The sequence below is a fragment of the Megascapheus bottae genome, chromosome 2 (assembly GCF_031878675.1).
Source record: "Megascapheus bottae isolate mThoBot1 chromosome 2, mThoBot2.hap1, whole genome shotgun sequence".
Lineage (NCBI taxonomy): Eukaryota > Metazoa > Chordata > Mammalia > Rodentia > Geomyidae > Megascapheus > Megascapheus bottae.
In genome coordinates this window covers 27,608,812-27,634,920 of record NC_143510.1, presented here as the reverse complement: position 1 = coordinate 27,634,920, position 26,109 = coordinate 27,608,812, and the positions used below count along the sequence as shown (strand labels likewise).

At 48.2% G+C, this 26,109-nt stretch overlaps 1 protein-coding gene across 4 annotated transcripts; it reads left to right on the top strand.

Annotated features, from left to right (window-relative positions):
• The first annotated feature begins 423 nt into the window (after positions 1–423).
• Fam107a (family with sequence similarity 107 member A) lies at positions 424–24,132 on the top strand. 4 transcript variants are annotated; one of them, XM_090323134.1, is made up of 4 exons: positions 424–442; positions 17,756–17,930; positions 22,705–22,876; positions 23,173–24,132. In XM_090323134.1, exons 2-4 carry the CDS (start codon positions 17,761–17,763, stop codon positions 23,281–23,283), a joined length of 453 nt encoding a protein of 150 aa, XP_090179260.1. In that variant the 5' UTR covers positions 424–442; positions 17,756–17,760; the 3' UTR covers positions 23,284–24,132. The 4 variants fall into 4 exon arrangements, with proteins under 4 accessions (XP_090179260.1, XP_090179245.1, XP_090179268.1 ...); XM_090323119.1 differs by lacking the exon at positions 424–442 and adding an exon at positions 8,791–8,986; XM_090323142.1 differs by lacking the exon at positions 424–442 and adding an exon at positions 8,801–8,986 and having other exon boundaries at positions 22,720–22,876.
• The last annotated feature ends 1,977 nt before the right edge of the window (positions 24,133–26,109 follow it).

The following is a 26,109-nucleotide window of genomic DNA, read 5'->3' as shown; positions in this document are numbered from 1 at the left end:
CCATGAGACTCTTAGCACCAATAAACTACTCAGAAAAATCTGGGACAGGTACTGTGGCTCAAGTGGTAGAATGCTAGCCTTGAGTAAAAGAAGTTCCAGGACAGTGCCCAGGCCCTGAGCTCAAACCCCAAGACCAGCAAGAAAAAAAAAAGTATGAGTTTGATAAATTCAATATGTGCACGTGCACATGTGCACGCACACACACACACACACACACACACACACACACACACACACACACACACACCAGAAACTAGTCATTTGTTTCTCTGTAGAGGATTTTGACCCTGACTTTGACCTAGGACTTCATGACTCTCTCTTCCCTCCTTGCCCCCTAGGAACAAATGTGCCTCACCCCCCACTTCTTTCTGTTCACAGAGAGAATATTCTCCTCAGGCCAGATTCCACACTGAAAATGAAAAGCAGAAACTGAATGGCTCAGGTAAGACTCACCTGAAATTCTTCAGGGTATACTCCCTTCACCCCTGAGCCACCACAGCCTTTTATGTTCCTCTTATGTTCCATTTTGGTCAGCATGGTAGGTACACACACACACACACACACACACACACACACACACACCTTTGCAGCCAGTTTTGGCACCAGCTTTTGGCAACAAGCAAGTCACCAGAGCCTTTTGTTCCTCATCTCTATAAGTGGCACAAGTTGTAGCTTGATCAAAGATCTATGACATGCACTAGATGAGATGAACTGTAGATTAGAGTTGCATCCTCAGAATAACATGCCCGTGTGAAGCTGGTGCCAGTGGCTCACATCTGTAACCCTAGCTATTCAGGAGGCTGAGATCTGAGGGTCACAGTTTGAGGTGAAGACTTATCTCTAATTAACCAGCAAAAAGCCAGAAGTGAAACTGTGGCTTAACTGGTAGAGTGCCAGTCTTGAGGGTAAAAAAAAAAAAGTTAAGGGAGAGTGCTTTGGCCCTGAGTTCAAGCCAAAACTTGGCACAAAAACAAACACATAAACTTGAAAGTACACAGTGTTGGTTCTGAATCTGGCACTGTGTAAGCACTTTCTAGAGATACTGAGCCAGTTAACTTACAGGTACAAAAACAAGGATCTGTGAGGGTGGTTACAAAACCATGGCGTCATACAGTGATTAACTGATGGGATCAAGATTGGGTCCCACGAAGGAGGTTTCAGAATCCCACACCTGCTTGGAGAAGAGGCCGGGAATTTGCCCTAGTGGCAGAATGCCTGCCTAGCATACACGAAGATCTGGGTTCGATTCCTCAGTACCACATATATAGAAAAAGCTTGAAGTGGGGCTGTGGCTCAAGTGGTAGAACGCTAGCCTTGAGAAAGCCCAGGGACAGTGCTCTGGCCCTGAGTTCAAGCCCCAGGACTGGCAAATTTAAAAAATGAAATAAAATAAGATGGAGAAAAATAGGCACAAGACCAGGCCGAGAGGCCCCACACCGTGTTCTTGCCTTGATGTTGGATGGCAAGGCAGAGCTGGGCAGCTTGGCTCCAGACGCGCTCGGTGCCCTGTCTGCCACCTGGGCACAGACACCTGTCTCTGCCCCTGCACCCTCCTCCCAGCGGGGTCAGTGCCCGCCCCTCGGCCTCGGCCACTGTAACCGGATCCTGCGCGGCTAGGCGTCCTGGTAGCCGCTCCTTTCGTTCCTTGTTCCTTTCGGGCGCTCCAGCTCCAAACCACCCCATCTGCAGCTGGGCGCCGCGCGGCGAGCAGGCGAGCATGGCGCAGAGGCTGGGCGAGTGGGCACGGGGGCCCGCCGAGGCCACGGGGCTCTACCGGGCCGTGCTTCTCAGATCAGGTAAGTGGGGACCACGGCCCTCAGGCCCCTGTCTCCTTTGCCACGGGGAGAGAGCCAGGGGCGCAAGCCGTGCGCAATGCACAGACCCTGGCCTTGGCCCTCATCCTTCTTCCCTTCGCTTCCCCTGTGGCGTTCTTTTCAATTCCTTTCTTCCTGCCCTTTCTTTCTTTCCCTCTTTTCTTCCCCCACTCATGTTTTGGGGGGAACCTGCCCGTGGAGAACCTTCTCCCTGCGCCTAAGCAGAGACATTGATCCAGAGCACAGGAGAGTGAAAACTCCACAAGACCTGCCTGGCGGGAGATTGGGTGCAAAGATGCCCAGAAACCTTGGCTGTCTAAGGAACCCCTGGAGGGGAGGGAGACCCCCCACAAGTAGTGGAGGAAGCGTTTTTTTATGGGTTTTTCCCCTCCAGCATCTCTTGAAACTATATAAAAACAAATGCACGTTGGCTTTGCTTTGGGAAGATGGCAGGTGTTTTCTCTCATCTGCTATAGAAAGGGCTTTTCTACTCCCAAAGTAGGGACTAGTTTTGTTTGAAAAAGGTAAACAAGTAAATGGGCAGTGTAAATACAATGTTAGAAAACACCAGGATGTTGAAAAGTGTAGAAGGGTCTGGTACAAGACTGGGGCGTTTCCTCCTCAGACTTGGAGAGGAGCCACTGGGAAAGGTAAAAACGGCCGGCTGGGGTCTGGCCAGGGGGAGTAAGAGGTCACATAGGACAGATGACAAAGGACATGGGCTCACCAACCAGCTGCCCTCCATCTTGGCCAAGGAGCCTGCCTCAACGGCTCCCCTGGGAGCCAAAAGGGATTCAAGTCCTCTGCACAGCTCCTCTCTGGCACGGAGTCTTTCCTGCTCAGACCAGTTTCCCCTCCCTGAGCTCTGGGGCTGAGAGACAGGAGACCAGGGGTACCCCGCCCCCTCCCAATTACTAGCTGGGAACCTTAGAACACCAGTTCTCTAAGCCGGAAAACAAGAGCTGGCCTGGGCTTCAGGACTGGCAGTGCCTCCCCAGGGGAGGGTCTCAACTCCCGGTGGAGCAGGACAGACAAGAAAGCAAAGGGCCCCAATCAGGCGATGGGATTTCAGACCCATCTGGGGATTATCCTACTACCACGTGGGTGCTGACAGGCAGGCTCTTACCCTGCAGCGGGGGTCCCTGGTCTGAAGACCTTGTGTTTTCTCTAACCTGGACCCCAATGCCCTCACATACACACACATACCCCTCCTTTTTTTTTTTTTTTTTTTTTGCTTTAGGCTCCTCCAGAATAGCAGATGCTGCTACAAGCCAGGAAAGAGGTAGAGGCTTCCTGGAAGGGGTGGGTGGCGCGTAATGGAGCATCTCCTACAGACAGTGTGTGCTGTCCCCATTGTGCAAGGACACTGACTTGTCATCTCCATTTACTAGAAAAGGATATGCAGCCCACAATGCCAGGACAGCTTGCTCCTAGTCTCCTAAGGAAACTTCACCACTTCACTCACCAAGGGATAGAAATCACATCCAAACTGGGTTCACCTATGCCAAAGCCTGCCTGTCGCCTGAGAATAGTAATGATAATGGCAGGCAATGGCATGCCATCACACCAGCTCCATTCCTTCAGCTAATATTTATTGACCCTGGGGCCAGGAGTTTGGCCTAGTGGTAGAGTGCTTGCTTAGCATGCATTAAGACCGGGGTTCGATTCCTCAGTACTACATACATAGGAAAAAAAGCTGGAAGTGCTATGTAGGTCAAGTGGTAGAGTTTTAGCCTTGAGAAAGCCCAAGGACAGTGCTCAGGCCTGGAGTTTAAGGCCCAGGACTGGCAAAATAAAATAAAATAAAATATTTATTGACCCTTATGAACAAGGTCCATGAAAAGCAGTCATATGCTGATAAGTAGGGTAGTCGCTGCCCTCCTTTCTGAGTAATCCACGTTAACCCTCATTGAAATAGGAGGAAACAGGCTGTGATAGTCACAAAGCTTGTGTAAGACCACACAGATAATCAGGGATGATACTGAGATTCAACCCTAGAGCCATGTGCCTCTGGACCGTCTCCTCTGTTGTCTCACCCAAGAAGGTGTGTGTGTGTGTGTGTGTGTGTGTGTTTATATATATGAAACAGTAAACCCTCTGTACAACAGCTTTATAACAACAAAAAAAACCAGAAGCGAGATGTGGGGTTGGCATAGTGTAGAAACAAGTGGTATCTCTTCCCTACAGAAGTCTCCAAAGAGGGCAGTACAGAATCTAATCCAAGACAGCAGCCATTTTCACTGGTGGTAGCCCTGAGCCAGGCACCTAGTCATAGTATAGTGTTAGAAAAAGGTCCAGCTCCACTGGTGGGGGCTCATGCCTATTATCCTAGATTCTCAGAAGGCTGAGATCTGAGAATCTCATTTTGAAGCCAGGCCAGGCAGGAAAGTCAGAGAGACTTTTACCTCCAATTAAACTGAAAAAAATAAAAATAAAAACAGAAGTGGAGTTGTGGCTCAAATGTTAGAGCCTTGTGTAAAAAAAGCTAACAGGCTGTTCCCAGGCCCTGAGTCAATCTGTACACACACACACACACACAAACACACACACACACACACACACACACACAAAGGAAAGAAAAAACAAAAGGAATGGCCCCTCCCAAATTATTTCCAAGTGATTTTGTAACCTTAAAATGGCACCTGCTGGCATAGAGACTTGGAGAAGTTCAGAATAAAGAGGGGAAATCTAGCCTGTCATTCCAGTAGGTACAAACAGCCAGTGTTCCATTTGATGCTTGCTTTCCACTGTTGAGGATGTGATGACGACCCTTTAATCCCATTTTCCTCACTTCAGTGAAAATCTTCAGTGCTCTTACAGGAGTTAAGATCACAGCTGCCACGAAGGTTGCTGCCCAACTCAGTGGCAAAGCTTTCCATAGCCTAAGTACATCCTTCATACTGCAGAAGAACACCCGCCCTTTTCAGAGATGACCAGACAGGGTTTGGAAAGTCACCTAACTGTCCCTCAGAAAAGCCAGGATTGGCATTTCAGTGACACCAGATCCACAAGCTTAGTGTCTAGACTGGGAGACTCTACTCTGTGAATGATTTTGTGCCTGGAGTGCTACATGGCCTGCAATAGAATTCTCCTCCACACTCTCCAAACTGGACGCCTCCCCAGGTGCCTCCCCAGGTGCCTTACTTCCTTCCGTCACCAGGAGGCAGGCTTAGCTTCCAGCCCTCCATACACCATGGACAGCTGCCAGAAAAAAGAAAAGAGTGGGGGGAACACCAAAGAAATTTAAATCTCAGGTAAGAAAGAAGCAACAGTTTGCTGTTAGTATGCTTTTAAAAAAAAAATAGTCTTTTTTTTTTTAATCTGAAACTCACACTTAGCTGGGACTGCTGCATTTTTTGTGTGCTACATCTGGTAGCCAGGTAGAATGAAGTTGTGGGTCTTGACAAGTTTTGATCAATCCAGTTTCCCCTGTACACACACACACACACACACACACACACACACACATACCACCTAGCTCCTGTTGGCCTGGCTGTAAGGTACGGGGGGGGGGGGGAGGGCAGGGAATTCACCCCAGCATCCTTCAGCAACTCTGAGGTCATGTCACAGCAGCTGGGTCAGGAGCCAGGACTCTTACTCCTTCCTGCCTGCCCTCTCCCCTGTGTTCACGCTTGACATCCCTGGCCAGGGTAAAAGCCTCCTGGTTCAAATTTGTTGTAAAGGCGACTCTCAGTCCATTTGCAATCTCTCCAGGGATCCCAGGACAAGTTTTCCTGTCAATACAGCTTCTTTCTCCCTGGGTCTTTTCAGCAGGGCATGATTGGGGTGATTTGGAGGTGGAATGGAGTTTGATCCTGGGGATGTTTTGTGCCTGGCTTCTCAGAAACCTCATTGAAGCCTGGAAGATGTAGAATGAATACAGGCCTGAGGAGAAAGTCTCAAATTGCTATGGAAACTTTTTCTCTGATGTCTGCGGGCCCATAGAAGCTGTTCCAAGAGCCTGTCAAGCTTCAAGAAAAGAGAACAAAAATGAAAGGAAAATTGTTTGAGGAAGATTTTTCCTATAAACAGAAGCCCCAGCCCTCAAAAAATACAGGAAATTTCCCTAGCTATACTCTCCTCCTATCCACATGCAAATGCCTTCCCTGGTCTTCAGGATGCTCCTTCCTTTGGGGATCTCTGAGCCCTGGAGTATGAACTCAGGGCTTTGCACTTACTAGGCAGGTGGCCTACCACTTGAACCAAGCCACCATCCATTTTTTTGCTTTTGTTTATTCTTCAGACAGAATTTCACAATTTTCCCCTAGGGCCAGACTTAGACTGTAGTTCTCCTGCTTCTGCTTCCCATCTAAGCTGGGAACACAGGCATGATCCATCATGCCTACCTTTGTTCTTTGATGTATGGCTTTCCATACCTCTTTCCCACATTGATCTCTACCTCAGATCCTCCCAGTCTCGTCTCCTAAGTAGTTGAGATTGCAGGTATAAGCCACCATAACTGGCCCCTCCAAATTGGTTTCCTATATACATATATCTTTAAGCCGGCAGATGCAGGCACTTGTTGACTGTGCAAGGAGGGGATTCTGGCCCCTCTCCTTGGCCATCAGCTGCTCTCAGGCCACCTGGTTATTCCAATAAAAGGAACACATTGTAGGAATGGAGGTCCATGCTGGCCTGGGGTCTCTCATAGTTACCTTCTCCTGGAGTGAGCTGGATTTGGGAAATCTGTCTTCTCTGAGCAGTAAACAAATGCTGCCAGAGGCATCCTGGCCACAGCCCCTCTCAGCTCCCCAGCTGTCAGAAGGCCCTACGAGGGTTTCTAAGTTCGAGGACTGGCTGTTCTGTAGCTCTCTTCTCAGGTAGGTTCATATACAAGAAGGAGCCAGGGACAGCAGACTGGTTTGACTGAAATTCTGCTGTCCCTTCTTGAGTAAGGGTTCAGTGAAATTAAGTCAAGGCAGGGGGGAAGCTTGGGGGGAGGGGCTATACTCCAAATATGTCCAAAAAAAGCAGAACTTAGAGGCTAGAAGTCGAGTTCAACAGTGAAGTGTTTGCCACACACATGCCTAGTCCCTGAGGCCACCAAACAAACAAACCAACAAAACAGAACTTAGGATGGCTGCACGGAAAAGACTACATATTGTCCTCAGAAAACTGGATTCTGCCTGAGAATCTGTGGTCCTCCTAAGTTTCCGTGACTCCAGAATGGTCCACTGTTGTGAACTGCCCCCGTCTCCCATCACGCTCCACAGGGCAGCCACAACGCCTCCTTCCCTCAAACCCAGCTCATTCCCACTTTCAAATAGCTCTCCCCAACCCCCCAGAGCTCTCCTGCAGGAATTCTGTCCCCATGACAGGATTTCTGAGTCTGCTCTGCCCTCCCCCACAACTGTGCCCACCTTCCAGAAACTCCTCTCACCCACTTCCCGCACCCCTACCACCATCTGAGTTCTTTATAGGTCTGATTATTGATTATGGAAGTTCTCTCCTAAAGATACACTTCCTGAAGATTGAGAGTTTCATCTGTGTGTCCCAGCACCTGGGACAAGAGCAGGACTACATTCTTTTCTCAATGTGTTTTTTTTTTTTTTTTTTTTTTTTGCCAGTCCTGGGCTTGAGCTCAGGGCCTGAGCACTGTCCTTGGACTTTCTCAAGGCTAGAGCTCTACCACTTGAGCCTCAGCTCCACTTCCGGCTTTTTTCTATGTATGTGGTACCGAGGAATCGAACCCGGGTCTTCATGCATGATAGGCAAGCACTTTAACCACTAGGCCAAACTCCCGGCCCACTCAATGTGTTTGCTAAGAGAACAAATCAGGAAAAAGGGACCACAAAGTGGGCCTCTGTGATATTTCTATTCCAGTTAGATGTGTGTCCGGGGCTTCATCTGCCATTCCCCACAACCAAGACTCCCTGAAAAAGTCAAGTTTAGCTGGTAGGTGCTTGTAGAGCCCTGGGGGGACAGTGCCATAAGCTTCCAGCAGTCCACATGTTCAAGAACAAACTGGTTCTGAAATTAGGAAGAATGTTGCATTAGCTGCAAGCCCCTGGGTGAGCCTTAGGGTCTTCACAGAAGCTTCATTTTCATTCAAACATGTCTGAATAAGCCAGGATGGGTGGCACAAGGATGCCAGGCTGACCTGCAAGTCCCCGCCCCGCCCCACGACACAATGCATAGAACAGCACCCTCTGCAGGGAAAGTCCCACTGGCTGATCGCCTCCTGCAGGCTCTTCTGCCATCTTACCCCACCACCTCCCGATTGCACCATTATTCTCCACATCAGAGGGGTGGGACACCAAAGAAACTGATGTCAAAGCCAAGTTAACCCAGACCCCATCTACTGCTGCTACTCACACCTCCTCCCCACCCCCATTCTTCTGTGACACTCTGAGACTTCACATGTATCAAGTTTTCAATTCAGCCAGGCGCAGGTGACTCACGCCTGTAATCCTAGGGACTTAGGAGGCTAAGATCTGAGGATCCTGGTGCAAAACCCAGCCTAAGCATGAAAAGTGTATGAGACTGTGATTTCCAGTTAGCCACTAAAGAGCCAGTGGTGGAGTACCAGGCTTGAACAAGGAAGCTAAGGGACAGCTCCTAGGTCCAGAGCTCAAGCCCAGTAACCCCATACACATACAAATCCTCAATCCGTGAGCTGCTGCTGGAGCACTGAGTCTACACTATATAGCTCCCCCTCCTGCCTCCCCTCTCCACTACATACGCACACACTGCACCCCAAGAGACATTCTGTCCTGAGGAATTCATCACCGCAGCAGGAAGCCTGCCTTCCCCTCCACTGGGAAGTTCTGGAATCCACTGTGGCCTGACCCTGCCATCAGAAACACGGGAAATGCCTCCCCCACCCCACCCACCCCCACCCCCCTGTGGGCCTGCCTCAGAACAAAGCTTGGCATGTTCCTTAGTCCTTGTCCATCTGAGCAAGTAGGTATTTATTTGTGCCTCTCAAACGGGTGGCTTGGACATGGTGTTCCGCATCGTGGCTGAGTACCAAGCGAAATAGCCGTCACTATAGCAACAGTTCCTTTTTATTGATACCAGAATAAACAGGAATGCAAAGGCTGCCTCCCCATCCCCAGGGGTAAGAACCGCCCCTAGGAGGCGGGCCTCCGTGCTAGCCTGGAGTTGCTGGAGCGCCCAGCTGCACAGCAGTGACTTCTCCTGACTTTCCCTCCTGAGGACCCGGCTGAGAAGTAAGACCCTGTCAACTCTGTGTCACTTGCCCTGGGGCTGGGGGCTGGCCCAGGTGGGAGTTGGGGAAGGAGGGTAGCCTTGGAGCTAGGGGCCTGAGTCAGGGGGCCATGACCTTAGGCTTTAGCTATGTGGGCTCTGTCCCCACACAGGTGAAATGATATGGGGATGCCTTCTGCATCTGGGCAAAGCCTGAAGGCTGGTGGGCACCCAGATAAAGCCCTGCATTCCTGTGGAGCAGTAGCTTCCAAGAACCCCCAAGGGACTGAAGGAATGCACTCTGCCGGGCTCACCTGTCACACTGCATGATGGAGGGGGAGGAGGGGCTCTAACCAGTAGATAAGAAGCCGCAGAGTGACAGCATAGAAAGTCAGAGCACACTTCAGAGTCGAGCTCACCAGCTCTGTGACCTGGGGAAATCTGAGGCCTTCTCTGAGCCTCAGTGTCTTCACCTGTAACGAGAGGTGACAGCACCCCGCCCCCGTCCCAGCTCTGTGAGAATTTCATGAGACACAGCACCTAGATGGATGGGTGGTACAATTTCATCCGGTATTGAGTACAGGTTAACATGGCAACCACCTGCCTTTCTGGGAAACTTGGCTTTATTTAGCATGTTCCAGCACCACAAATCTGGGATCAGATCAGAAATCTGTGGCTCACACCTGTAATAACTATACGATCTTAGAATTGCATTTTGAAGCCAGCCCAGGCAGAAAAGCCTATGAGACTCTTATCCCCAATTAACCACCAAAAAGCCAGAAGCAGAGCTGTGGCTCAAGTAGTCAAGTGCCAGCCTTGAGCAAAAATGCTCAGGTCCAGAGTTCAAGCCCTAGCATTGACACCAAAAGAAAAACAGAAAGGGGGAGAGAAAGGATGAGAATAGAAAGTAAAAGGAAAGAAAAAGAAGAAAGAAACCAGGGGCTAGAAGATTGAGTGGGTTGCTTTTTAAAGCTGCAGCCATACTTGAGTGGCTTTGGTTCAGAGGTGCCATGGCCCCCTTTTCTGGCGGCCCGGTGGCTGTGTGTGTGGCACTGTCCACTGGCTCCAGACCTGGCAGGAGTACCAGATGTGCTGGCATCTGTTCCAGGCTCAGCTACCCACCTGAGCTCTGCTGTGGAATGGGCTCAGACATCCCCTCAGCCCTTCTCAAAACAGGAGGGTCTTAGGGAAGACCCAAGGCCAAGGTGGTTCTAACAAGGGCTTCTGGTCTGGGGAGGGGCTGCCAGGAGGCCACTGTGGCCCCAGGGTTCCTTGGTGGCCAGCCAGGGGACGAGTACCCCCATGGGAGGGATCGGGCACGGAGGATGGAGATCAGACGTGGCCGCACTGGTCACCTTAACTGAACACTGCTTTTCTCCTTGCCAGCCTTACTCCCCAACCTCCCTCTCTCTCCTGCTCTTCTACAAAATGCTGAGCCAGGGAGGACAGGGGAGGAAGACCATCTGCTGGGCCCCTCTTAGCCAGAGAGCAGCCTCTGAGCAGCCAGGCCTGTAGCTTCTGGCTTCAGCACCCACCCAGGGTGGACTGGGTGGCCCAGGGCATGTTTGTATTTGGAACAGACTAGTGGTCTCCCAGTCAGAGGTCTCCACTCGCCCATCTAGACAGGGGGTTCACACTGCCTCTGGACTGGGTTTGTTGCTGTTGTTGTTTGCTTTTGAGTCCACAGCACAGGATGGGAGCCTACTTTGTCAACAAGCACATTGTGTGCTGGTAGAATGAGCACTGAATCTGGAGTCTGAAAGTCCTCGTGTAGCCATCCATCTTCTGTATAACTTGATCCCATTGGACCTATGATTTTCCTCATCTGTAAAATGAGTTGTTTCCTCAGTGCCCACTGCAACACACACACAGCACACACACACACAGCACACACACAGCACACACACACACACACACAGCACACACACACACACACACACAACACCACACACACACACACTACACACTCTCACCAGGAGAGATCAACCATTTTCTTCCAGTGATCAAGGCACATTATGTCACATCTCCTTCCAAACAGCCCCAGGAACGAGTACAGCCATGATCCCCAAATGGTGAAAGATTCAGAGAGGTTAAGCTATTTTTCCCGAGGTCACAGCTAGGAAGGCATATCTTTTGATCCAAACCCAGATTGTGCTCTCAGCAACATGCACTTTAACTGCCTTGTCTCACTAGATCACCCATCATTTGTTATCTCTAATGCTACCAAAAACACAAACAGAATCACCAGGGCAAAGGAGAAGATGGCAAGGACGTTAAGCTCTTAGGCAGGATTAAGTGTGGTGGCACATGCCTGTAACCCCAGCTACTAGAGAGGAAGAAGTGAGTTAGCACAAGACCCTATCTGAGAAACAAACCAGAAGCAAAAGGACTAGGAACATGGCTCAAGAGGTAGCGTGCTTGCTTGGCAGATGAGAAGCTCCAAGTTCAATCCCCCATGCTGACTCTTTGACGGCCGGCAGTCCAACCACAGTTCTCAAGGAGGGATAGACTCTGGAACCGTGTCAGTACAACTCCCATCTATCCATCTCTTTCCTGTGTCCAGAAGGTTCCAGGGTTCACGTTCAAAGCCGCCGCCCTAACCATGACTCGTGCCCACTCCAGCCGCCTGCTGTGCTCACTCACCCTGGTGTCTGGCAGTCCTGCAGAGCTGCCGGAATCAAGCAAGCCCTCAGATTCCCCCGCGCCCCTCAGGCTTCAGACTGAGCCAAAAGACTCTCACATCAGCTGCCAACTGCAGCTCCATTGACACCAGGACAGGCCCTGAGCCCAGCAGTAGTTTCAACCACAACTCTGTCAAGAGGAGGCCTAGGGTGAAAGGCTGCAAAGACCAGGGCCCTTCACCCAGGCTCACAGTAAGCACAGTTGCTGCACTCCCTCTGCTATAGCAAGACAGCTTGGGTTTGTTTTGCTGGTGGTAGTGGTGGGGATTTGGGGGGTAGGTGCTTGTTTTGTTTCCACGTAGGTTTGAATTTAGGGCCCACTCTTGGGGGGTCAGTCAGTCATGGGACTTGAACTCTGGGCCTGGGCACTGTCCCTGAGCAATTCAGCTCAAGGCTACCACCCTAGCCCTTGAGCCACAGTGCCACTTTCAGTTTTCTGGTGGTTAACTGGAGATAAGAGTCTCACGGACTTTAGTGCCTAGGCTGGCTTTGAACCACAATACTCAGATCTCAGCCTCCTGTGTAGCCAGGATTACAGGCATGAGCCACCAGTATCTGGCATTATTAATGGCTTTAAAGTCCCCTGGTAGGACCAACTGCACAGACAAGGTGCAGGTCGTGATCTAAGCAAGGTAGTTTTGAGGGCCAGTGCAAAAACTCAGTTCTAGCCGAGGAATGGGATTTATTAACAGTAATTATCACAAGCAGCTAACAGTGGTGCGCTAACAGAAGTGGACAAGCTTTTGCCTTGTGCAATGCACAAGTTGCCTTGGTGTGTGTGGTGTGAGTTGCCTTGGTGTGTGCGTGTGTGGTCACCTCTAAATGCAAGCACCCAGCTCTCAACTCTGTACTAAGTATTTTCCAAGAGCCTTACAAGTTTCACTTCCTTTACAATCCCAAAACCTCCAGAACAGGAAGCACCAGACCCAAAGCAGCTTCCTAAGCCTCGTAGGAAAGGGGCGTGGCTACATTCCAGCCCAGGGTTTGGGACCTAGCTGGGGTTTTCAAACTGGAGCTCTAAACCTACCCCTGTGCTAAGAAGGGGCTTGGGTTGCGATTCAAATCCAAGTCTGAATGGCTCCAATTGCCATATACTTATGCATGTATTCACGTGTCACTTTCTCCTTTCTGTTTCTTTTTGTGGTTGTGGAAATTGAACTCAGGGCTTCAAGCTTGCTCTGTACCTTGAGTTACACCTCCCTCCCTCCCCCGCCCCCACATCATTATGCTGGCTTTCACTTTGTTTCTCGGGTAGGGACTGTATGAACAGGCTCCAAGGGCCATTCTCCTACCTTCACCTCTCAAGTAGCTGAGATTACAGGTGTGAGCTGCTGCACCTGGCATACTTTCCCCTTGACCCGCCTGGCCCTCTACCCTGACTGATTTCTTCTGGGCGTTCATCTTGTTCTTTTTGGACATGACCTGTATGCTGCACACATCATTGATGTTGAATGCAGGGCAGGAAGTGGCCTGTCATGGGTACTTTCCGTAAGGGATTGGAACTCTCAGGACACCTGGCAGCTTTGGACATGACCCACAACTCAAAAACCAGAAGTGGAGCTGTGGCTCAGAATAGAGCGCTAGCCTTCAGCAAAAGAGCTCAGGGACAGAACCTAGGTGCTGAGTTCAAGCCCTAAAACAACAAAAAAGGTAGGAAGCTCATTTTTCAAAAAATGTTGGGGGGAGAGGTTCAGTTCAGGGAGGGACTTAAAGCCTTGGCATTGTCCCCTAGCCTTTTTCATTCAAGTCTGGTGCTCTACCACTTGAGCCACAGCTCCACTTTTGGAAAGTCTCATAAATTTTCCTGCCCAGTCTGTCTTTGAACCACGATCCCTAGATCTCAGCCTCCTGAATACCTAGGATTGCAGGTGTGAGAGTACAGTGCCCTGGCCATGTTTTCCTACTCCTTAATGCCTTCCTCCCACTCACACACCCACACTACCTTAGTTGACACATGTGGTAGGGGGGGAGAACAGCTTCACACATGAGACCTTCTAGAGTCTGGCACCCAGCCTGGCAGTTTCCCAAGTGCCCTCTGTGGGAAGCTGACCTCACCTGCCATGTCATGACAGCATGGCACTGATTCCATATGGAGAGGGAGAAGGGAGGGCCTGGGACGAGCTGGATAGTGATTGATGGGAGAATCCAGAAACATAGGGCCTGTTGGAAATGCATCAGGAATGTCAGGACAGCAACTACAGAAAGTAGACCAGAACTGTGGAAGGCATCCTCCTGTGGGATGCAATCTTGCCCCATGGTGATCACCCCGATGTTGCCAGCCAGGTGAACCAGAGGTCCTTCCTCTGAAATCTAATGGAAGGCAGACTCCAGGCAAACTGAAAACTGCCCACTGGAAGTAAAGGAAACCAGTCATTAAAAAAAAAATTCCCCCAAACCTGCTGACCATTGTTCCAACACAGCAACCAGAGTGACCTTTTCAAAATCCACTCAGACTCACCCTTTGCCCAGCTTGAACCCACCCGTCCACCCTCACTCAGAGCAGAACTCTGCTGGCTGCCCTCCCCACGCCAGGCACACTATGCCTTTGTGTTCCCTGAACAGACCCCGCTTGTTCAAGGTACATGAGTCACACAAGCTGGCCCCAAGCCCCCCCTCCATGCTTCAGTCTCAACCTTCCCCTATTAAATGTCACCTCCTGCCAGCAGCCCTCCTTGGCACCTGGCTGCAGAGGGCCCTTTACTCAATGCACTCAGGGCCTCCTGCTGCCTTCCTCAGCACCTAGTGTCTTGGTTTGATTTCACTGATGTGTGCAGGTGTAACCCTGGTGGGAGTGCTAGCTCTTTCTGGAAGAACAAGTATCTTGCTTGCTTAGTTCTGCTGTGTGAGTCCAATATGATCCACAGTCCCTGGAAAATGATAAGAAGTCTCCATGGGCGAGACAAGCAAGCTCTGTTATTAGTTACTTTTTTGGTGGCCATCTTTTATGGAGGGGCTCTAATCTTGCATGGACCACGTTGCTGAGTTCTCTCGCCTAATTATTTGCTGCATAATGAGCTATAGCTTTCTCAAATAATCCTGCTCCCTCCTTTCCTAAAGTCACCCTCCCTACCTTATCCCATTTCCTGCCTGATCACTTTGGTAACATACAACTGCTGGAAAGACGCTGGGAGTCATGAAAAGTACGTAATTCTGGGAGGTTTGAACACCAAAAGAGGAAGGACTGGCTCAACAACCAGGGAGTCACAGTAGTTTTTAAAATGTAGTATGTGGGGTCGGGAGTTTGGCCTAGTGGTAGAGTGCTTGCCTAGCATGCACGAAGACCCGGGTTCGATTCTTTGGTACCACATACTTAGAAAAAGCCAGAAGTGGTGCTGAGGCTCAAGTGGTAGAGCTCTAGCCTTGAGAAAAATCCAAGGACAGTGCTCAGGCTCTGAGCTTAAGCCCAGAACTGGCAAAAAAAAAAAAAAAGTAGTATGTGCGGGGCATGGGTGGCTCACTCCTGTAATCCTAGCTACTCAGAAGGCTGCGATCTGAAGAATGTAGTTTAAAGCTGCAATCCTCAGTTTGAAGCTGAGCAGGAAAGTCTGTGAGTCTCTCATCTCCAATTAACTGCCACATAGCCAGAAGTGGAGTTGTGGCTCGAGTGGTAGAGCACCAGACTTGAGCAAGAAAGCCAAGGAACAGCATCCAGGCCCTCAGTTCAAGCTCCAATACTGTCACAAAACAAAACAACAAAACAAAAACTTAGAAAAGATATAATAGGAAAACAAATGGCCTTATGAAAAAGATAAGAAGGGGTCGGGAGTTTGGCCTAGTGGTAGAGTACTTGCCTAGCCTGCAGGAAGACCAGGGTTCAATTCCTCGGTACCACATACATAGGAAAAGCTTGAAGTAGTGTTGTGGCTCAAGTGGTAGAGCTCTAGTCTTGAGAAAGCCCGAGGCTAGTACTCAGTTCAACCCCTGCACTGGTGAAAAGAAAAATAAAAAAAAGAATAAAGGACATTAATTAGACTTTACATTTTAGAAATGGTTCTGTAAATGATAATGCTAGAAGAAAACAGCAACCAGGTTTCTGTTTCTGGGCACTCGATTGGCTTCCCAGAGTCCCTGGCACTTTCATATGGTGATCTCACTGAATGCTGGATTAAGCCCTTGCAATGGGAATAACAGACATCATTCACGGCTGGTGGGTGCCAAACACAGCCCCCATATAACAACAACACTCCCTAGATATGGCCCCTGGCCTCTGCCCACCTCTCAGCCCTCTGTATGCATCTACTGAGCCCAGCGAGCACAGGCCACTTCTAGGTTTGCCCATAGACCACATCCCTATCTGGTTGCCTGATGACATGGAAGATTTGAAATGCAGTACATCCCTTAAGTTTGCCAGGCTGGCTGGCTCCCACCAAGCCCCCCAAAGCGGCCACAGGCATTGAAGCCAGGTGACTGGTGTGGGGACCCCTCCCTTAGCTGCCACATGGAAACCATGGATCCCCAAGACCAAAACCTCAAATGTTTCATTACAAATACTGATTCAATGTCTACTGTTTATCAGACCAGGCACGGTCTATACTTGGCCTCAGAAAAATAGGACTCCTGGAGGAGGCAGAACTGTGTCCAAATGGTCACAGTACTTACTGTAAGTAAGTAATGGCCAGACAGTGTTCATGTTCATTCTTCCCCCCCCACACACACACACACTCACTCAAGCCTTTCAGGAATAAGAATAAGGAGGCAATTTGTGGACCAACACTCCCTTCTGCCTGAATTTCCACTGCACTGATAAATTTCAAGCTGCTCTGGTGGAAGTCAGGTCAGGTCAGCCAGACAACAAACATTTGCACAAAAGACCGCATTCCCTTCGTCACCAGGAACATGAGCAGGGACTTCACCTCCCCTTCTGCTCTGCTACACAGAGAAGAAGAGCTGGACTCCTCTACAAGCACATATGGAAAAGTGGCCTTGGAGTTAGACATTAGGAAGTAATATTTCCCTTCAATCTGTACATTCTTTTATGTTGCATTCAATAAATACTCAGTGTGTGTGTGTGTGTGTGTGTGTGTGTGTGTGTGTGTGTGTGTGTGTGTGCATGCGCCAGTTCTGAAGCTTGAATTCTAGACCTGGTCACTGTCTGTGAGCTTTTTGGCCAAGTGCTGTACCATTTCAAGCCACAGCTCCACTTCCAGTTTTTCAGAGGATAATTGAAGATAAGAATCTCATGGACTTGGCTGGGAGTTTGGCCTAGTGGTTAAAGTGCTTGCCTAGCATGCATGAAGACCCGGGTTCAATTCCTCGGTACCACATACATAGAAAAAAGCCGGAAGTGGTGCTGAGGCTCAAGTGGTAGAGCTCTAGCCTTGAGAAAGTCCAAGGACAGTGCTCAGGCCCTGAGCTCAAGCACAGGACTGGCAAAAAAAAAAAAAAAAAAAAAAAGAATCTCATGGACTTTCCTGTCCCAATGGGCTTTGAACCTCTGGATCCTCAGCTTCTTGAGTTGCTAAGATTACAGGTGTGACCCTCCAGCTCACCGTTCCTTTCTGGAACAAGCTTATAGAAAAGAAAACTCCAATACTTGAATACAACAATCCTTTCTGTTGTCAGGTCAACTTTTTTTGCAGTCAGGCCAAAAACGTACTTAAGCATGAACCAGAATTTGTAACCCAGTGACTTACTCCTCACTTCACCAGCCACTTGTACAATATGAGGTTTGAACTAAGATCTCTACCACTTCAGCTGTGCACTCCATCCCTTCCCCCACCCCCTTGCTTTAATTATTTTTCAGACAATGCCTCACACTTTTTGCCTAGGGTCAGTTCAGACTGCAAATCTATTGATACCTTCTTCACAGCTGGAATTTCAGGCATGCACTATGCCTGGCCTATGTCAGTACCATTTCCTTTGTATATCACAATACTTTACAAACATCACCTCTAGTACTTAATGCCACTTTGTGCATAGACTCAACTATTAGTTCCACTTTCCAAATGAGGAAACACAAAGGCTCAGAAAGCCAGGCGACTTCCCTGGGGTTCCACAGTCTCCGTTAGCTCAGACCCATCTGACATGAAGACCTTATACCTTAACTGTGGCCTGAATGAGCAGGGCGGGCCGTGGGCTAGCTCTGACCATCTCCTCTGCCCATCTCCACAGCTTCCATGTACTCGGAGATCCAGAGAGAGCGAGCAGACATCGGGGGTCTCATGGCCCGGCCAGAGTACAGAGAGTGGAACTCAGAGCTCATCAAGCCCAAGAAGCTGCTGAACCCTGTGAAGGCCTCCAGGAATCACCAGGAGCTGCACCGAGAACTGCTGATGAACCACAGAAGGTGAGAATCCCCCCTCCCCACACCCCCAAAACACTCTGCAGGCCTCTAAGCCAGGCGAGTCCCCTCATGGAGGCTATGCAGATCTGGCCATCCTTCAGAAAGCTGGGGAGTATCCCAAGCACCCCCTGAAAACCAGAGGCCCAAACAGCCCCATTCTCCTCCCAGACACCCGCTGTACTCCAGATACATTTACTAAACACCTCCTGTGTGCCCAGACCTAGATGACAAAAAAGAAGGGCCTTTCATGGCGGAAAACAGGCCCTTCATCCAACAGTAGAATGGGTACCTTTGGGGGTTGGAGGCATGGCTCAGTTGGTAAGGCACCAGCCAATGAGCAAAAGCAGCAGGTACAGAGTTCAAGTACTGGTTTCAGATCTCAAAAGAAAAGAAAAGATGGTGCCAGAAAAAGAGTGGGTACCTTGCTAGGGGCATAAATAGGCCTGAGACCTCCTCAGGAGGGGTCTGGGAGGGACCCAAGATCACAGAAGAGGCAATGCCTCTACTGAATGGAACAGGAACCAGCCAGACAGGCAGATGGACACAAATGGCAGAGAAGCACATGTCACTGGAGGTGGCTGCTGGGAAGTATAAGATGAAGGCTACTGGGGTGGGGAGAGACTGGGGAGAGGTCTGAGCTGATGAAATACATGGACCCCCCCCCAAAGAGACTCACCCTTTTCATCTCAGCTGTTCAGGAGGGAGAAATTGGGAAGATCATATTTCATAGACAAACAGGCAAAAAAGTTAGCCAGACCTCATCTCAACAAACAGAATGTGATGGCAGACCTTTAACTCCAGTGACTTACAATCCAAGACAGAGTCCAGCAAAAAGTATAAGACTAACCAAAAAAATAACAAGTTAAAAGAGCTGGAGGTAGGACTCCTGTCTAGCAAGTGCAAGACTCTGACTTCAAGCCTTCATCATCCAAAAATAAAAATAAAAAATAGGGATTCAGGGCCTGATCAGTATCCCCAGAAGGCCCCTCTAGCTGAGGTGGCTGGCTCACAGCACTGAGTGGAGAGTGCCAATTTGGGGAGAATACATGAAAAAATGGGTCTTGAGTGGCATCTGGGAGGAAACAACAACCAACAATGGGCAGAATATGAAGTTGTGTCTCCCTTCTGAAGCTTGGGCAACATCTTCCTGCTCATCAGTGCCAGCGAGAAGGCAGAAGTGTCTTCAGCGCTCCCTCTGTTGGCAGATTCTGGTATTGGCACTGCTTGTGATTTCTATTCCCATTTGCAGCTGTGTAAATTAGCTTATTCTTATAGCCTTCCCTACACTGAACTGTTTGGAGTTTTGTTCTCACATAGGATTTTTTTTTTGCCAGTCCTGGGCTTGAGCTCAGGGCCTGAGCACTGTCCTTGGACTTTCTCAAGGCTAGAGCTCTACCACTTGAGCCTCAGTACCACTTTCGGCTTTTTTGTATGTATGTGGTACCGAGGAATCGAACCCGGGTCTTTGTGCATGCTAGGCAAGCACTTTAACCACTAGGCCAAACTCCCAGCCCTCACATAGGATTTTAATATGACCATTCTTTTATACTGACCTCCCCTATTAATATCCCAATACATCATCACACTAAAAAAACAGTAACATGAAGACAAACTAGGGGTAATTTTGTAATTTAAGAAATATTTAAATGTGCATGTACACACACACATATATATACATATATTGTATATATAATATATATACAATGTATACACATAGTCTATACATGTGTGTATATGTGTATATTATATATGTGCATACATATATAATATACACATTAAGAGATAAGAATGCATTTAGATTCATCACATCAACAGAAGCAAGGACAAGAACCACATGATCATCTCAATAGATGCAGAAAAAGCATTTGATAAGATCCAACAGACCTTAAAAAAAAAAAAAAGATCCAACAGACCTTTATGATAAAAGCTCTGAAGAAACTAGGAATCCATGGAGCATTCATCTATATAATAAAGGCTGGATGACAAACCTACAGCTAGCATTATACTTAATTAATTATTCCTAAAATCAGGAATGAGACAAGGAAGTCCATTCTCTCTACTCCTTTTCAATATAGTATTAGAATTACTACCTAGAGCAATAGGCAAGGAGAAAATATAAAGAGGATTCAAACAGGGAACAATGAATCAGAACTTTCCCTCTTTGCAGATGATGTGATCTGTATTTAAAGAACTCTGTAGAGCAGGGAGTGCAGCCCAGTGATAGAGTGTTGGCATGTGCAAAACCCTGGGTTTGATTCCTTGGTACAACATAAAGAGAAAAGGCTCTAGTATCTAGCCTTGAGAAAGCCCAAGGACAGTGCTCACAACCTGAGTTTAAGCCCCAAGACTGGCAAACAAAACAAAATAAAACTTAGGAATTAACCAAGGAAATGAAGGACCTCTATGATGAAAACTTTAAAAACCTGTAAAAGGAAATTAAAGCTAGGAAGGGGGAAAACTTCCCATGCACCAGTATTGGAAGGATAAACATTGTGAAAAAGGCAATACTGCCAAAGGCTATCTACAAATTGAATGCAATACTCATCAAGATCACCCAATGTCACTCTTTAATGAAATAGAGAGAGCAATCCAAAAATTCATATGGAATAATAAAAGACCCCTATAACAAAAACAATCCTTAGCAGAAAGAACAGCATTGGAGGAACAGCATTACCAAACTTCAAAGTCTTTTACAGAGCTATGGTAATAAAAGCAGCTTCGTACAGGCACAAAAACAAGTCTGAAGACCAATGGAATAGAACTGAATGGAATAGAATCTAGAAATAATTCTGCAGACCTGTAGCCTGCAAATCTTTGATAAGGGAGCCAAAAAAAATAGAATGGAAAAAAAGACTGCATCTTCAACAAATGGTGCTGGTATAATTGGTTAAACATTGTAGAAAACCAAAGTTGGATCCTTATATGTCACCCTGCACCAGATTTAATTCCAAATGGGTCAGAGACCTTAAGGTGAAAGCAAATACCTTGAAATTTTTACAGAAAGAATAGGAAATACACAGAAACACAATAAATCAAAGAAAGGTTGGACAAATGGGACTGTATTAAATTGCAGAGCTTTCTGTATGGCAAGTTAAGTAGAAAGCCCACAGAGTGGAAGAAGATCTTCACTAGCCATACAACAGACAAAGGGAAGCCTCATATCTAAAATATACCTACAGCTCAAAAAATTTGAATCACTCAAAAACAAATCCTCAAAGAAACAACCATCCCATTAAAAGAAAGACTTCTCTGAAAGGAAATAGAAATGGCCAAATACACACATGGAGAAATGCTCGACATCACTGGCCACAAAAGAAATGTAAAACAAAACAACTTTGAGATTCCACCTCACTCCAGTTAGAATGGCCATTATCAAGAACTGTAATAACAACAGATGCTGGAGGGGATGTGGCCAGAAGGGAACATTACTACACTGTTCGTGGGAGTGCAAACTTGTTCAACCACTCTGGAAAGCAGTATGGCAGTTTCTCAAAAGACTAAACATAGAGCTTCCCATGACCCAGCAATCCCACTCCTGGCCATTTATCCATAAACAAGGACATACTAAACACAACTATGCCCATTGCATCATTATTTATGATAGCTAAGATATGGAACAACCCAGATGCCCCTCAGTAGATGAAAGGATCAAGAAAATGTGGTATTTATAAACAATGGAATTCTATGTGACCATCAGAAAGAATGACATTTCCCCTCATAAGGAAATGGAAAGACTTGGAAAAAAGTCATATTAAATGAAGTAAGCCAGATCCCCCAAAAAACATAGGCTCCATGGATTCCCACATTTGTAATAATTAGTACACATCAAGGATTTTCCCAACAGAGGATCACAATAGCTCAAAAGCTATGTGCATAATGCCATATAGGATGAGGCTACACAAAATGAACTCCAGGATATGAAAACAAGAGTTTTATCTTTGTGGCTGTTATTTTTAATGTACTACGTGAGGTTATTTCTTTTCTCTATTTTGCCCCTTATGGTTTATCCCCTGTGGTTACTGTATCTGACTTTGGTACCTGGCATATGATATGCACATTTATTTGTCTTTAAGAAATAGGGAAGGAAATGGGAAAAACAAGATGACTGGGAGGGGGAGAGGAGAGGGAAAGTGAGATAAAAGCATAGGAAGGGGTATCAATGTCCAAGAATGAATATCTCTATTACCTGACAGATATAACTGTAATCCCTCTATACATCACCCTCACAACAAAATAAAATTTTTAAAAAATGCATTTAGATTTTATTACATAGATTAATATGTACCTATGACATATAAACCCTCAGCCTAATTTTAATTATGTTCTAAAATCTAAGTGCCAGTGATTGTATATAGAGATTCCCTTCTTGAATACTTGTTTGTTAAATACGTCATTTGAAATATGATGTAAAAAATCAATGTTAATAAATTCTTTAATTAAAAAAACCTTTTTAAAAGGACAAATAGAAATACGTAGCCACAATCTTTTCAAAAGAGTCCAGCCTAGCATTTCCCTCTGTAGAAAATTCAGAAATACAGTCAAAGTTGATTGTTGCAGTCAACCCTGAGTTCAAATCCTTACCCTGCCCTGGTGTAGCCACCACTCTTGCTGGTATTAGAGATCTAGCACCTTTATTGGCCTTGGTAAGGCTGGATGAGGTTGGGGGGGGTCTCCCTTCTGGGGCTTCTTAGAAGCCCATAGGCCAAAAGGGCAGGGTGAGGGTCACCCTGAGATGGGGAGGGAGAGGACAGGGAGGAGTAAGCTGGTCTCCTGACAGCTCAAACACATACAGGGGCCTGGGCTTGGACAGCAAGCCGGAGCTGCAGCGAGCACTGGAGCACCGCCGGCGGAACCAACTGGTGAAGAAGAAGAAGGAGGAACTGGAGGCCAAGAGGCTGCAGTGTCCCTTCGAGCAGGAGCTGCTCAGGCGGCAGCAGAGGCTCAACCAGGTGAGGGGGCAGTGGGGATGTTGGCTAGGCTCCTGGCCCCAGAAAGAGGGTGGGCAGAAAGGACATGGGCCCAGGAAACAGCCCCCCTCATGCACGTACACGTGTACACACACACACACCCCTCAGGGTGACTGTGGGTGCCTCCTGCAAGCTACCTAGTATCACCACAGCTCCAAAAACCCAACCCCAAGGGGATCTATTCTCCTCTGAGAGGAAGCTCAGGCCAACTCAGGGCATGGCTTCCGGGAAGAGAGATCCCTCCCCATTCTTCACACCTCTGCTTCTGTCTCCTTCAGCTGGAAAAGAAACCAGAAAAGGAAGAGGACCACGCCCCGGAGTTTCTCAAAGTCCGGGAAAACCTTCGCAGAATTGCCACACTGAGCACGACGGAAGACAGAGCACTGTAGAGCCCGCTGGCTGCAGGCCCACGTCTCTCCCCACCTCCACCCCCACACCCGACAGTCCCCTCCATCAGCCATCAGCAGTGTGATTCTGCCCCCTTAGAAATGCGTGGCCCTTCCCCAGAAAGCTGAGGATACCCCAAAGTTCCAAGCAGGTAGGCCCAAGGCAGGGGTTGCTGTGGAGGCCTGAGCTCTCCCTTGGATTTGAGTGCAGATCTCTCCCTCCTGCCCCAAAGGGAGACAGTTGCCAGGAGAGCATCCTCCAGGGTACATCCCTGAGTCAGGGCCTGAAATGGACAGCCAGACACCTCTTCTGTCTTCCCATCAGGAACCTTCAAGGCCCACAGGCCTGTGTCCCACAGCAGCCAAACTCCCAGGCGCATGCTTCTACTTCTCATACAGCCCTCCCCAGCTAGTCCCGGCAAACACACCTCGCTAGAGCTGCAGTGTTTCCCCTCCTGGTTTAGGACAACACTTGACCAATTTCATTGAGCACATGGAGGGTGGGGGGGCATTCCCATCTAGCAAACTCTGGATGAGACCCAAGCAGCAGGGCTGCCATATCTGGAGTGCTACACAGCAACACACGTGCACAGCTGGGACATGGGACTCAAGCCTGTAATCTTAACTACATGGGAAGATGACATCTCAGGATTGCAGCTCCAAACCAGCCTGGGCAGAAAAGTCCATGAAACTCTTATCTCCAATTAAGCAGGGGGAAAAAAGCCAATAGTGGAGCTATGGCTCTAGTGGCAGAGTGCTAGCCATGAGCAAAGAAGCTAAGGGTCAACACCCAGGCCCTGAGTCCAAGCCCCAGTATCCCCCCACATACACACATATACATACACACACATACATACAAACACACACTTGCACGCACACGCGCGCGCGCACACACACACACACACACACACCATCCACCTCTCTCCCCAGGCACTTCTGTCCTGAGGGTTCTCAGCCCACAGCCCCTCACTCCTCCTTATCCAGCCCACCCCAGGGACTCCCAACCCTGATAGTGCTGCTTCTGTGATGGTTGTATGCACCAGAGCTGTATATGGTTGCCAATCTGCATTTTTACTGGTGTGACCACACCATGATGCAATGTTAGCCAAAAAGAAAAAAGTGTTTACCTTCTCTACAGGCTTTCAGAAAGCAGACATATGGTGGTATTGGAATACGCTTCTACAAATGAACTGTAGTGTAAAGATGCCACTGCATCTTCTGGCCTCTTAAGAATCCCAGCCTCCAGTACCTGAGTCCTGCCCTCCCACCCCCCACCCCACCGCTCCATCTCTAACCCATTCTTCTTCCTCAAAGGACTTCTTCCTGGGAAACACCCAAATCCTTGAACATTTTGCTGCTATGCTATTTTTAAAGATTCCTAGAACAAATCAGGCCTGAATTCTTTTCTCCTGAAGAATGACTAAGTCCACCTCAGGCTTTATAAGACCTTCACTGAAGGTAGAGAGCAATGCTAGGTGCTGGGGGTAGCGGGGGGCTACTGAAGAGTCACCATTGTGAGGCTCTGATTCCTGGAAGGACATGAGGGACCAACAGGAAGCTTCAGGGTGGCTGACGGTGTCTTCCTGGCAATGTCCAGGAATGTCCAGCATGGTAATATCAATACAAATATGCTGCCTGTGTGGGTGTGTGTGAGAGAGACAGAGACAGAGAGAGACCAAGTCAGAGAGAGACAGAGGGTGGGGGAAGCTCTATGGGACCCCCAGTGTGACTGTCTGGTGAGAATGTGGTACAACTGTTTTAAATGTCTGCCAAGGGTCTGTGAGGGTCACACTGAAGATGCAGGATTCCTAAATAGACTACCAGCTCGCCAAAGGAGTGGCTCTTGGGTCTATTGTGCTGCTCAGACTAATGAAGAGAAACAAGGCACAACGACCTCAAGCCCCATCCTGGGAAGCTGAGACAAACACCAGGGCATACTCCCCAGTAACCATCCCCAACTCTTCTCTAGCCACCTCCCACAACAGTAACTGCAAATCCAGAGTCTCACATTCTAGCTTCCTTTGCTAGACCATGTGACCAAATACTGGCCAGTGAAACTGAAGTAGAAATCTACAGGGGCTTCTAGAAAAGCTTGTACTTTTCTGATTAAGATGAGGCATAGTTAATACTGTCCAACTGTCCCTCTCTTCTTGCCTTGATTGTGGATATAATACCATAGCAGCCATTTTGTTACATGAGGAAAAGGCCAAGAGAATCACAAATATGTAAACCCTACTTTTTGATCAAGCCAATGCTAGCAACTATGCTTCTCCAGAATTATTCCTGTAAATAAAAATAATCCCTGTTTGTTTAAGCCATTGTTAGTCGGCTTGTGTTACTTACAACCAAAAGCATTCCTGATAGAAAAGAAAAACACCAACCCTGACTACCCAGAAATACCTTACAAGCCATGCTTAAAGTTCAGATTTCTTTGAACATGTTAGATCAGGAAGCCCAGAGTAGTACCTGGTTCTCTTTCTCTGTTCCTTGGTCAGGAAGCCAGGTGGGCATAGCATTTTGGTACAGCTGTCCTTCACCTGGATGGCTGCAGAGATCTCCTCCCAGCTATCCCTTCTATTCTGTCCTCAACAGAGAAGCCGCATGGTCTGGGTCCTGTTTCAACTTTAGGCAAATCCCATCTCCCTGCACATAACCCTGCACAGGGCCCGCGGGGGACTCCTTCTTGTGACCTTTCAGGTCCTGAGTGTCCAGCTCCTCTGAGAAGCTCCTCTTTGACCTTCCAACCACTCTCCGGGGCACCTGCTAGTCTGGCCTCCTTGCACTTGTAGCATGTCCACCTCATGCCTTTCCACCAGCTGTTCCCAGCCA

Coding starts and splice junctions, on each gene's coding strand:
- Fam107a (XM_090323134.1), top strand. CDS start 17,761: ATGTACTCGGAGATCCAGAGAGAGCGAGCAGACATCGGGGGTCTCATG. Junction 17,931..22,704: donor CTGCTGATGAACCACAGAAG/GTGAGAATCCCC, acceptor GTCTCCTGACAG/CTCAAACACATACAGGGGCC. Junction 22,877..23,172: donor GGCAGCAGAGGCTCAACCAG/GTGAGGGGGCAG, acceptor TGTCTCCTTCAG/CTGGAAAAGAAACCAGAAAA.